Source organism: Lindgomyces ingoldianus (genome assembly GCF_010093535.1).
Source record: "Lindgomyces ingoldianus strain ATCC 200398 unplaced genomic scaffold BDR25scaffold_31, whole genome shotgun sequence".
Lineage (NCBI taxonomy): Eukaryota > Fungi > Ascomycota > Dothideomycetes > Pleosporales > Lindgomycetaceae > Lindgomyces > Lindgomyces ingoldianus.
The window spans coordinates 342,408-354,559 of NW_022985192.1; the positions used below are offsets into that span (position 1 = coordinate 342,408).

At 52.0% G+C, this 12,152-nt stretch overlaps 5 protein-coding genes across 5 annotated transcripts; 2 read left to right on the top strand and 3 right to left on the bottom strand.

Annotated features, from left to right (window-relative positions):
- Nucleotides 1–914: 914 nt before the first annotated feature.
- On the bottom strand, nucleotides 915–2,600 carry BDR25DRAFT_305793 (WD40 repeat-like protein). The gene is made up of 5 exons (XM_033690487.1): nucleotides 2,497–2,600; nucleotides 2,141–2,441; nucleotides 1,880–2,055; nucleotides 1,533–1,813; nucleotides 915–1,421 (listed from the first exon to the last, which is right to left on the bottom strand). The coding sequence occupies exons 1-5, from the start codon at nucleotides 2,497–2,499 to the stop codon at nucleotides 1,241–1,243; spliced, it is 942 nt and encodes a 313-aa protein (XP_033543804.1). The 5' UTR covers nucleotides 2,500–2,600; the 3' UTR covers nucleotides 915–1,240.
- A 103-nt stretch (nucleotides 2,601–2,703) lies between these two features.
- BDR25DRAFT_305794 (guanylate kinase) lies at nucleotides 2,704–3,757 on the top strand. The gene is made up of 2 exons (XM_033690488.1): nucleotides 2,704–3,283; nucleotides 3,356–3,757. The coding sequence occupies exons 1-2, from the start codon at nucleotides 2,936–2,938 to the stop codon at nucleotides 3,620–3,622; spliced, it is 615 nt and encodes a 204-aa protein (XP_033543805.1). The 5' UTR covers nucleotides 2,704–2,935; the 3' UTR covers nucleotides 3,623–3,757.
- Nucleotides 3,758–4,634: 877 nt separating this feature from the next.
- BDR25DRAFT_292674 (WD40 repeat-like protein) lies at nucleotides 4,635–6,576 on the top strand. The gene is made up of 3 exons (XM_033688674.1): nucleotides 4,635–5,116; nucleotides 5,193–5,683; nucleotides 5,743–6,576. The coding sequence occupies exons 1-3, from the start codon at nucleotides 4,856–4,858 to the stop codon at nucleotides 6,104–6,106; spliced, it is 1,116 nt and encodes a 371-aa protein (XP_033543806.1). The 5' UTR covers nucleotides 4,635–4,855; the 3' UTR covers nucleotides 6,107–6,576.
- Nucleotides 6,577–6,936: 360 nt separating this feature from the next.
- On the bottom strand, nucleotides 6,937–8,968 carry BDR25DRAFT_292677 (uncharacterized protein; the record flags this gene model as incomplete). The annotated part of the gene is made up of 5 exons (XM_033688675.1): nucleotides 8,940–8,968; nucleotides 8,607–8,862; nucleotides 8,469–8,555; nucleotides 7,896–8,418; nucleotides 6,937–7,703 (listed from the first exon to the last, which is right to left on the bottom strand). The coding sequence occupies exons 1-5, from the start codon at nucleotides 8,945–8,947 to the stop codon at nucleotides 6,937–6,939; spliced, it is 1,641 nt and encodes a 546-aa protein (XP_033543807.1). The 5' UTR covers nucleotides 8,948–8,968.
- Nucleotides 8,969–9,186: 218 nt separating this feature from the next.
- On the bottom strand, nucleotides 9,187–11,921 carry BDR25DRAFT_345161 (pheromone-processing carboxypeptidase KEX1). The gene is made up of 3 exons (XM_033694019.1): nucleotides 11,374–11,921; nucleotides 10,957–11,317; nucleotides 9,187–10,904 (listed from the first exon to the last, which is right to left on the bottom strand). The coding sequence occupies exons 1-3, from the start codon at nucleotides 11,538–11,540 to the stop codon at nucleotides 9,477–9,479; spliced, it is 1,956 nt and encodes a 651-aa protein (XP_033543808.1). The 5' UTR covers nucleotides 11,541–11,921; the 3' UTR covers nucleotides 9,187–9,476.
- Nucleotides 11,922–12,152: the final 231 nt, after the last annotated feature.

Below are 12,152 nucleotides of genomic sequence, written 5' to 3' on the forward strand. Positions count from 1 at the left end.
TCATGGTGGCGGTGAACAAGCTTTTAATTATCTTTGTTATGACCCTCGTGCAAGTTATAATCGGCCCTCATGAGAAGGGCCAGAAGGCGGAGCTTCCCAAGGGTACCTTCTAGTGTGCAGAAGAGCCCCTCGACGGAGTGATACCCGAGTGGTGGAGCAGCATTTGCCCTTTTGACTAGCTGGAGAACACCTGAAGGTCCTGACATCATTTCTATCTGTGCTTTTGGAACTGCGCCGCGGGTTAATGCGGTTCATAGGATGTTCCCTAACTCAGCTACGCGAGTGCTTCACGTCAGCATTCGGCGTAGGGCCTTGAAGAGCAGAGTACTGTATCATGTATGAACCGGAGAGGCTCTCGTCATCGCTCACTGCACGTCGCTGTGATGCAAGAGTACGTGGGCTCGTTCTCGGTAAAGGTCTTTTTAGTTGAAAAGTGACGGTTTGGAGAGAACAATACCATGGATACTTCGAAATTTCCAAATATTGATGGGATGTAGGCCTAAAGCGAACCCGGAGCTCTCAACCCGACACCAAGGCCAGCGAACACGAACTCCAGGATTAGAACAGCCATTTTTCCTTCTGGGTCTATCAAAGACATGGATAGTCTATTAGAGGAAGACTTATCAAAAGAGCTTTCAAGACCGGGATATGTATGTTTGGGGAGACGAGGAGAGCTCGGGGCATCGCGAAAGGAAAGAATTTCGAAGTGCCAAGCCGCTAAACTCCATCCGATGCAATTATACGTTGTCTTCTTTTTTTAGATCAGAAATGATATCCTAGCTGTCCTTAGGATGAACTCTGTCGCTGCATTTCTTATTCTCTCTGTATTGCTTCGGTTGAAGCCTCATGGAATTCGAAAGTAGGTTTTTATATTTTCTTTCTGTTCTATATAATGCTTCTTCATTGTTTGTGGGGGATTACCGATGGGAGTAGTTGCTTGCTAAACCCAACGGGAGTCACCGATGCTGATGCCAATACCCATCTACTTTTGTTCTGCTTATCGAAGCGTGCATGAGCACACAAACACGGCTGGGAATCCTCCTGGCATCCTCCATCAAGCTAATCCTACCACCACCACCACCACCATTCACCATTCCTTTCAATGGCCAGCCAGACCAAGACCAACCCAACCCATGCCCTTCTCTATGCTCAGAGAAGCTTCGTACGCAAAATCCACTCCACTCCCCCACATTGCGCTCTATCATATTACACAAACACCATCTTCACCTGATAATCTCACTCAACCCGCAGCCTCTCGATAAAAGCCAATAGCCTGATTCCCACCAGCCAGGGCGAACATCTCGCTCCTCGTTGTTTTCGGCAGCCATCGTGCAGCCCAGAGGGGTCGGTCACCGTGAGTGTGGGTTGTGACGCAGGATTTTGAGTCGATGCGCCAAATTTTAGCTTTGGAGTCATGGGACCTGGAGGTCGTGTTAGCGGGAAAGTTGGTTTGGTGATATATATGTGAGTTTAGGGCTACAACGGAACGTGGGTGCCACCCTGCCGTACGTCAAGTGTGAATTTAACCTTACCCCGAAAGTAGATACTCCCCAGTATCACTCCAATCCAGCGTCAGCACCCAAGCTCCATGGCCAACTAGATTAGCCACCTGCTCGCCAGAGTTGACGTCGTAGAGTGCAATTACCCTTGCGTCTCCAGCTGCAGCAAGAAGCTTTGAGGCAGGGCTGAAGGCTACTGCACGGATGGGTTGAACGAGGCCAGGGAGAGAGTGTGCGAGTCGTCCTGTGTCATTGTTGAAGATGAAAACGCTGCCGTTTTCATGGCCGGATGCAGTGAATTTACCGTCTGCGCTCTATGACAATTGTTAGCGGAAGCGGACAAGGGTGCCACCTTTAGGGGAGGGAAGTGGAGAACGTACCAAATTTACACAGAGCCCAAAGCTGCCCTTTGTCTCATAGTCCCTGATCTTCGGCATACAGTCCTTGTTGAAAGTAAGAGACCACACGTTGATCTTGCCATCAATGCTGCTGCTCGCGAGATAATTACCGTCTGCGCTGAGAGCAATGGCCCATATGTCTCCGGGGTTGTGCTGATCTATATTCCATCAATCGTTTGTTTCATTCCTCTGCATAGCAAGACTGGAGCTCTAAAATAGTATGGAATCTCAAGGCGTACCTACCAACAATATCCCCCTTCTCGAACCATGTCCCGTCCTCTGATACCATCCATATCTTTACTTTTCCCTCGAATCCAGCGCTTGCGGCGGTCTTGCCTTCTCTTGAAGTTACGAGGTGGTGAACGCCGAGTTTATGTGCGCCTTCGAGAGTTTGCGCGAGAGGGAAGTCGGGTTGAGTGGTATCGTGGATGCGGATGGAGCTGGAGCCGGAGCCGGAGAGGATTTGTGTCTTTGTAGCTGCTAGGGCGAAGATGTCGGAGGGATGGACGGCGTCGAGAGTGTGGAGGGTGAGGTATTGCTTCGACTGGTGAAGTTTAGCATTTCCAGCGGGTGGTGGGGCAATTGGGTTGGATGCTCACCATAACTATTCCAATTCTCCTAGAGCTGTGGGGGTCTCAACGTCTAGCCTAGTTCTGGCAGCATACCAGTATAATCGACACCTAGGAAGTTAAGTCAAAGATGAAGTTATGGATTGGCGGAGGGAAACGCGAAGACGCGGTGTCACAAGCGACACACATCCCACTTCGAGACTCCCCACCAGGCAAACACCACAAACATGGTGAAGGCCAGACTCGCCGCCCACCACAGCGCAGTCAAAAGCAAACAGCAGCTGGGAATGTCTCAATGCTATTGAAACTGCCACGACGCGCGGTTGCGTTGTCACATGTCCACCCTCGGCCGTGCCAATCTTTGTGCACCCAAAGATATCAAACTGCAACCCAACCGCCACTAGTCCCTCCTCCACCAGCTCTCCGCCAGCCAAGCGCCACTCCACCAGCAAGTCACTTTTCCACCAAAATGGCCCCCACAGTCCCAATCGACACGGCCGCCCTCTCATCCCACATCCCCGTCGTAGTATCGGGTCCCAGCGGCACTGGCAAATCCACAATCCTTCAGCGCCTCTTCGCCGAGTTCCCCGACAAATTCGGCTTCAGCGTCTCCCACACGACGCGGTCACCTCGAGATGGAGAGCAGAATGGCCGCGAATACTACTTTGTAACAAAAGAGGTCTTCTTAGATTTAGTGGAAAAGAAAGGGTTTATCGAGCATGCACAATTTAGTGGGAATTACTACGGGACGAGTATCAAGGTCGTGGAGGATATTGCCGAGCAGGGGAGGATTTGCATTTTAGATATTGAGATGGAGGTATGTATTATGTTCTGGCCTACCTACCCCAGATCATTTCGAGAAGTGTATGGGCTAATGCGGTCGGGCTAGGGCGTCAAGCAAGTAGCGAACCACCCCACCTTCCCGCGCCCAAGATTTCTCTTCTTATCGCCGCCGTCGATGGAGGTGCTAGAGCAGAGGCTAAGGTCGAGGGCTACGGATAAGGAAGAGGCGGTTCTGAAGAGACTGAACCAGGCGAAGGTGGAGATGGAGTATGCAAATTCGGGAGAGGCGCCGCATGATAAGATCGTGGTGAATGACAACCTGGACAAGGCGTACCAGGAGGTGAGAGAGTTCATTGTTGGGAAGGGTGCTTAGGAGCAGACAGCTGTGTGAGGCCCAAGTAACGAGAGTTTAGGTCAAGGATGTTAGAGAGAGAGATGATACCATAGCGCCATAGACATTTCGAGGACAAAAGTATACGTCTGCATTTACATCATCAAGGCACGTGAGAGGATCGATCTGAGGGCCAGTTGTGTATTTCATACTATCTAAAACACTCTTCGTTCATCAGATACCGTCGTAGACAAATGGTTAACAGCAACGACCACCCGTCTCCGGGCAGTCTCAGTGCTTGACTCTATTTGCTTTATCATCACCTGAACGAATTGAACGAACCTGGCTTGTTCGACCAAGCGCGAATAAGCCTACCCACCAGCCCGGGCCTTTCAGCCAGAGCCAGAAGATAGCTATCCTCAGATCCTGGAAAGGAGCATTATTGTGAGTTCCTCGCCTCGAGAATAAGCCCCATCGAGTTACCATCTAACCAATCCATGGCACTGGTTTGGTAGAAGGCAATCGCATAACTATCCATCTCGACGAAAAGACCCTCGACTCACTACCACTTACCGTCCACACAACACCTCCTCCGACTCATCACAAATCCGCAACGCAGCGAGATCAGGGTACCGACGGACTCGTATCCTCGTCCTGGTGTCGGCCCATTACCCACGGTTTTGGAAGCGCTCCGAGAAGAGTGCAGACGGTGAGTGCATGGCGACTAGCGGTGTTCTGATGTCCATGAGCGAGGCCGCGCTTCTGTGGCGGCGCTTTGTAGCAAGTGCGGTTCACGAGGAACCGATGTCCGGGGACTTTCTCCCAAAGCAAGGGATGTGAGATGTCTATCGTGATGAGGGAGACACTCTGTGTGTAAGCTTTGAATGCGATTCTTCGAGCGAGGAACTGGAGAGAGAAAGAAGAGGTAAAGCTTTGGCGAGATTGTGGTTTTCTGCAGACGGCGGCGAAACGATTTTCCGATACTAGGCAGAAGGCGGCCTAGAGGTACCTGATGGATGCCTCAGCCTGAGGGAGCTCTGGGCTTGGCAGAGAACGTCTTTCTTCTACGTGCCGTAGGCATAAAGAGCGGCCTGCACTTTCACTCTTTGTCCGCCTATCTGTCTATTCGATCTCCTCCCGGTCTGCTCTTGAGGGCTCTTCTGCCAAACCCACGGAAACACTGTGTCGAAGCCAACCTGTGCGAGGCTCTTCTCCCAGAACTAATACGAATACTAAACTCTCGATCCACTCCACCTCCCCCAACAACAATTCACCATGTCCGGTCTCTTCGGTGGCAGTTCTGCATCTTCAGCGGCCACTACCACCACCGGGGACACTAGCAAAGATATCGAAGTGTCTCAAAACCAGCTACCTGGGGACAGCATCTCCGATATGGCTTTCTGCCCGACGGCCGACTTCCTTGCCGTCGCATCATGGGACAAAAAGGTTTGGATCTACGAGGTAACCAATGCCGGCGCGCAGGGGAAGTGGTTCTTTGAAATGGCAGGTCATGTGTTGTGCGTTGCGTGGTCAAGGGTACGTACTTCACCATCAAAAACTGACTTCCGTTTTTTTAATTCTGGCATTGAGACATGGCTAACAGGGCAAATAGGATGGCACCCGCGTCGCAGCCGGCGACTCCACTGGAATATGCAGCATGGTCGACCTCTCCAAAGCCGCCCCCGGCCAAGTAGCAGCCCAACAAGTCGCTGGTCATGTCGACCCAAATAATCAAGCCGCCAATCCCGCTATCAAATGCGTGCGCTGGTTTCAGAACGGCGGGCGGGACATCCTCGCAACCGGATCCTGGGATAAATCTGTCAAGTTCTGGGACTTGACAAGTCCCCAGCCCCTAGGTTCCTTGGATTGCGGCGAGCGTGTCTACACTATGGACGTCAAGGATGACTTGCTCGTGGTTGGAACGGCGGAGCGACACATCCATATCGTTAACCTGAAGGAACCAACCAAAATCTACAAGACGATCACCAGTCCCTTGAAATGGCAGACGAGGGTTGTAAGCTGCTTCACCGACGCAACTGGATTTGCTGTTGGATCTATCGAGGGTCGTTGCGCGATCCAATATGTCGAGGACAAAGACACATCGTAAGTACCCTCCCCATTCTTGCTCTACTCAATCCCTTAAAGCTAACCCTCGTTCCTAGCCTAAATTTCTCCTTCAAATGCCACCGCCAACAAGACCCCGCCGCGCGCGACATCGCCAAAGTCTACTCCGTCAACGCCATTTCCTTCCACCCCATCCACGGTACCTTCAGTACTGCCGGCTCGGATGGCACATTCCACTTCTGGGACAAAGACGCCAAGCACCGCCTGAAAGGCTACCCCGAAGTCGGCGGCTCCATCACCGCCACCTGCTTTAGCCGCGACGGCAACATCTTCGCCTACGCCATTAGCTATGACTGGAGCAAGGGCTACAGCCACAACACCCCCCAGTATCCCATTAAGCTGAAACTGCATCCTATTTTGGGCGATGAGTGTAAACCTAGACCTGGGAGTAAGAAGAGGTAAATTCTTTGTGTGAAGGGGGATGTATCTGCTAATTCGGGGGTTTGTGTGAAGGCACTAGGGGGAAAATGGCGTTGAGTGAGAGTACGTCAACGAATGGAGCTGCTCCGCCTCCGAAGGGGGGACATGCAAAATCCAATGGATTCCCCGCAGATGGATATCCTTCTAAGGGTCGGGATTCATTCGAAGCTTGAGATTTTTTTTTGCCGGTGTCAGCGGCGTTTCGAGGGCATAGTCGGCGGGCTGGCCTGTACGATCTCCATCTTTATTCAGTTCAGTCTGGTATTTTTCTGCGAACCCCTTTTGAATAAGTGAGGAGCCGTTTTCTTCTTCCCACCAGTCGATAGCGACATGAATGGAAGATAGATTACCAGACAGAAGCCATTGCATGGTGAGTGGATGGGAGTGTATTAGAGAGTGTAGTAGATAGCCAACTTCAATTATAGGAAGAACAAGTCAAACCAGGCAAGTCCAATTCGAGCAAATCACACACACAAAACACTTTTTTACACTGTGACAGCTTCGCTGCAATAGTGCGTACTTTTAAAAAGACTGGCTGGAATGTAGTTCCGTTGTCAATAAGACATCAAACATTGTACGTGAACCGGACGAACCGGAGGTATCATATCCTATGCCATATGAATAGCCATACTTTGCCCGCAAAGATCACAAGAAACCTCGAAACAGAAACGCTGGAGCCGTTCCTGGCTACCTAAACACCGAAAACACCATACGACCCACGACCCACAATACCAAACCCAACACCATCCATGCATACCTGAATCAATCTCGCATCCCGCTCCTTACTTTGCCCTCCCCTCTCCTCCCCTCATCTATGATCCCGCCACCCCATTCTCACCTACATCCCCCCTTTCAATCCTCGCCCTTTTAATCTCATGCCCCTCCCCAACCGCTCCATTTTCCCTATTACTCACATCCGCAAGCGGCGGCCTCTTGACGCCTGCCATCCCCGGGGGTTTATACGCGCTCCGGTTCGCAAGTGGAGACTGAGTATTGCCTGGCATACCAATTCGGCGATTCGCGTCTTGGTGCGGGTTGATGAAGTTTGTGGGTCGGGAGAAAGGTCGTTGTTGCTGTGGAGGTTGATGTTGATGGGGAGGTTGGTTCTGGCCTTGGTTTGGCGGAAGAGGAGCCCCGATTTGTTCACGCGTAATCTTCATACTACGCGTGTGATCAATGCCGGGGGTTCGTTGTTCTTTTGGGACCGGGGAGTCAGCGTGCGGGTTGAATGCAGGGAGGTTAGGTAGAATAGTTGAGATGGAATCGGTGTTTTGGACTAGTTCTGCGGCGCGTGAGGTTACGAAGCCCATTGGGGGGCGGTGGGTGATAGGTGGTGCGGGAGCGGGAGCGGGAGCGGGAGCGGGAGCAACGTTAGGGTTTGAATTGGGGTTATTTTGTGCATTGGGTTTTGGCTGCGGTACATGGTTCTGCGGGTTGCCGTTTGGTTGGGGTGGCTGTAGAGGAGTCTGTCGAAGAGGTTGGTTTTGGGGTGGTGGATGGACGTTTTGAGGAGACTGTTGTGGTTTATTTTGGGGCCTTGGTGGTAGGTGGATGTCGGTCGTTGGCGGTAGCATTTGTGCTCTGTTGAACTCCGGGCGACTGTTGTTCGTTTGGGCATTTGGGGTCTGTGGTGCTCGTGCTTGAACTGGAGGTCTCTGAGGCCCCTGATGTTGCTGAGTTTGTTGCTGAGGCGGCTGAGGCGCACCGTTCTGCTGGCGGATGGCAGGTATAGACTGACCTCTGGGAGGAGGCTGGCGGGGAGGCCCAGCACCTTGCCCTTGGCTATTTCGATTCGATATCGTACTGCTCGATAGCTCCGGAGTTTTGGAAGGTGCTTCAATGGCCTTCGTTTCTGGCCCATTCTGGCCTGAGATGGATTCAAACGTAAATTCATCCCCATGATGTTCGCTAATCTCAACGCCATCAAACAGGTTCCCTCCGAACTCATCCTCAAACTCCGTATTCCCAAGTCCAACCGCTTCGGTCCGCGTTCTCATAAGCTGGTTCGTCCTGGCGAGCGTCCGACCTGGCTCGTTCTTTACTGCACTGCTTTCCTCTTTGATCCGCGGGGCAAAACTCGGATGCCTGTAGAGTGCATTCTCGTCGAATTTAATGGGAACCGCCTTAACTGTGTTGACTTTCTTCAAATACTCTTTATCGTAAAGACAATTGCCTAAGACGTTACCAAAGGTCCGTAAGGCGCGTTTTAGTCCATCTGTGGCGGCTTCTTTTTTCGCTTTTTCAAAGGCTGCAGCCTTGCTTTTGCAGTTTTCGATACATCCGTAACCGATGTCCTGTTAAAAGTTAGAAGATGAGATATGGAGGCTAAATATAAACCACTCACCTCGTGATACGTCCCATCTTTCAACGTAACCCTCACTGTTATCGAAAGGCCTAAAGTAATCTTCCCATTATTCGGATTCTCGTCAACCTAAACATGTCAGCCCCCATTTCCACTAATATGCCAGCCTGCGAGACGTACGAAATCTATCTGCACGGTCCGCAGCGAGCTCGACCAGCCATTAAATCCAAACACCTCATTTGCTAGTGCTATTGCCTTGTTTCCTTCAAGGTACGCTACTTTTCCGCCGCCACCTTGTCTCGAGGATATGTATTCCGGACCGAGTTGCTTGTTCAGTCGACTCTGGAGTGTTGCGATCTCTTGGGCGGTAAAGTTGCTGACCTTTTCTTCTTCGTACGGGTTCTTGATAGTTTCCGAGTTATACTGGTCGCCGGGGCTGTTTTGCTGTTAGCACTTGCAGTTGCGTGGGCTAATTATATTGCTGCGATACAAGACAAGTCGGAGAGCACTTACTTAGGCATGATTACCCAGTTATGGCAGCGGGAGCATGGGGTGCGATGTTCGGGATCGATGTTGATGTAAGTGGCTGGATGACGCGCTGGGACGAAAGGCAGACGCGCCGCAGCACCCGATCACGTGCCATGATCCTGAACCCCAACCCTAGCACGCCAAACAAACAATATACCAGGGTCGAGATTGATGGAGTACAGGTATGCTCAAGGCAAAGAATTGCATTTTTTTGTGGCTTGCTGTATGGCCCCACCAATTTATCAAGGACATATCCTCCCGTGTAAACATCATCCTCAAGCCACCCTTGACGTCAAAAGAAGTCCTCAAACACTGGATATAATAAAAATAATTATTCCAACAACATCGCTGCTCAACACTGAGTAGGTAGTATAGGCTCGAGTATCCAATCCTCAGTCCCTCAAACGCCATACGCCATACGAATGCTAGTTCCGTCTTGAGTCTTGATGGAAAGCCTGCGATACCCGTTTTTGCCCGGTATAGTAAGTCAATGATAGTTAAAAAAAAATACACCAATCAGTATCACGACTTCTCTCGCGTCGCCATTCTCCTGTCCCGCTCGCTTCCGCTGCCCTCGCCGTCGCTGCTTGCTTCTCCGAGGCTGTACCTTGAGTCATTCTGGGCCAGTGGCATTCTTTCCTTCTCCCCTGTAAGCTTTCCATTCGAATGCCCGTTCATAGGCTTCTTGCCACCCTTGGGACCGTCCATCTCGTCCAACTCCCGCTCGTCGAAATCCGCAGCTTCAAGATCCCGGTTTCCGTCTCTTCTTCTGAAGTTTTCTAGCCCCATGCCCATGATGAGAGATTCACGGCCTTCGTCACCATCTACACCCTTGTATCCAGCACGAGCGCGCCTGCGGCGATCGCGCCAGACGAACCATCCGAAAAGACTCGCTGCAATCACGACTACGACGAGTGCGACTTCTCCGGAACGGTAGTAGGCCTTCCACTCTGCTTCTTTCAATTCTTTGGCCTTGTCGTCTTCAGCCTTGGTGGAGTTCGGGTGCGCTCCGACACTAACCAGCGGACCCTTCTCGCCATCAATTCGGCTGTCGGAGGGCTTTCCACCAATGGCACTGATGTCGACACCCATAAATCGATCGAGCATGTCTCGTGTACGCCTAGGGTAGTCGAATGGGACCATGTGGCTAGAGTTATAGAATACCACATAAGTGAGGTTTCGGGCTTCTTGGTAGGTACCGGCTGGTTCTCCCTCAAATGTCCAATCTCGGCGGGGAGCCCAGACACCTGGGGAGAGTTGGAAGCCTTTGCCACCGTTCCATGACATGCTATCAATCAGCGACTCCGTCCCTAGATGGTTGCAAATAAGGTCTTTGTCGCCAGAGAATAGAACAACCGGAACCTGGGCAATGATATCCGGGAGAAATTTGATTGAGGGGATGCTGTTCTTAGCCCGGAAAGTGGCAGATACAGCGCCGTTGCACTCAGTCCAGCCGGTCTTCTTGTCCGCGTTAATATGGAGGGCTTGGATAACATCAGGGCGGCGGAGGTAGGGAGTAACCGTGGCAAGATCCGGAGGCCAGTTCATTCCGCACGAATCATCGTCTCGGAGGCGGATATCGTACATGTTCATGCACTTCTTCATTGGGTCTCCTGACCTCTTCTTCGTCTCCTCGAGAATCCCGACCATGATGGCTTCGCATTGGGGCGTGTCGACGTGGTCAGCACCTCCCTCGTTTAGGATCTTCGTGCAGGCAGATTGCTGGTTCTCTACACGCTTGGCAGATTCCGAGCCTGCTTGGAGGAGATTGTTCTGGTATGCAAAGGGAAGGTACGAGAGATAGTGGTCGACGGGAGATATCCAGCCGTTGCCGATAAGAAGGCCGGAAAGCTTCCATGGCCGCTTTGAGGCGTCCTTGTTTCGCTCCAATATTCCTTTCGCGATGTATGGAATGTGTTGGCCGGCATATGATTCTCCAGCGATGTAGAGCTAGGCTATCATCAGAACCATGAGGTACTTAAAACTTTGGTAAGTTACTTACGTCATCGTGCTCATACTCCGGAAACAGGGCGAACCATTTCTCCAAAAATACCATGAACTGGTCCTTCATCTCGTCAAGCTCGTGGAGGTAGCTGTCTGTATTGACGTAGCTGAAACCAGTGCCGACAGGCTGATCCACGAAGAGCAGGTTCGCGAACTCGTCCCAGGACCCATTGTTGTACTCGAGCTTGCCCCCTTCTCTGACTCGATATGGCCCGATTTCCATTAGGGCGCCATCCATAGAGCTGCAGCCAGGGCCGCCGTTCAGCCATATCACCGTCCGCTGCTTCTGTGCGATGTGGCGGTTCTGGTAGTGCCAGAAGAAGAGGTTTCCTTTGTGTTCAGGATTCACTTCAATATGACTAGTTTCGAATCATTAGTCTATCTACATATAGTTGTTCCCAGTGGCCTGACTTACCCTGCATGCATCTTCAGCAGGGGCTCGGGGGCGCCGGGCAGCTCGTGGACAAAGTAGTCTGCGGAGGTCTTATCGGCCACAACGCCGCTCGGTATCCACGATAAAGAAGCCAGAAGTCCGCCCACGAGAGCGGACCGCCATCGCGGCGAGAGGGGTGTGAAGTGCATGATGAAGTAAAAAGAAAGACAGATAAGGAGCGGGCTGCGGTCGCTATCTCATGGACTCGCTGCGGGATTAAACCGCGTCAGTGAGAATAGAGTGTTGCTTGGCTTGCAAGGCGGCGTGTAAGGAGTTGTGTGTGTTTGTGTGCGAAAGATAGGTGAGAGAGCAACAGTCCGGCGACTTCAGGTGTGGTGGTGAAAGGACTCGTGGCCCTGGGCGCTGACAAGTGACCAGGGGGGGGAAGGGAGGAAGACACGACAAGGCGCAGGCAGGGAGCGCACGAAGGATTCCTCGGCGTGTTGGGAATTCCTCGACACGCTGTGGGTGGAGTCGGAGAGCGTCGAGTCTTAGCAGCGACGATTAATGGGCCTTGGTAGTTATTGTAAGGGCAGCAACGGCAAGCGCTATTCAACTTCTCGAAGCTTTGTCCTCTGAGACGGGAGGGCTGAACGGCGAGGCGCACCAACCAACCGACGCTTGGCCCCAAGACTACGCGGCCCCGTCCTTCGGCTTCGACTTGTTCCTGTTGGGCGGTTTCAGGACTGCACTCCTTCCCACGACTCTTTGCGATCTCGAGACTATCAGACACGGCTAAAGCATCACCGTCTGCCTCAAAC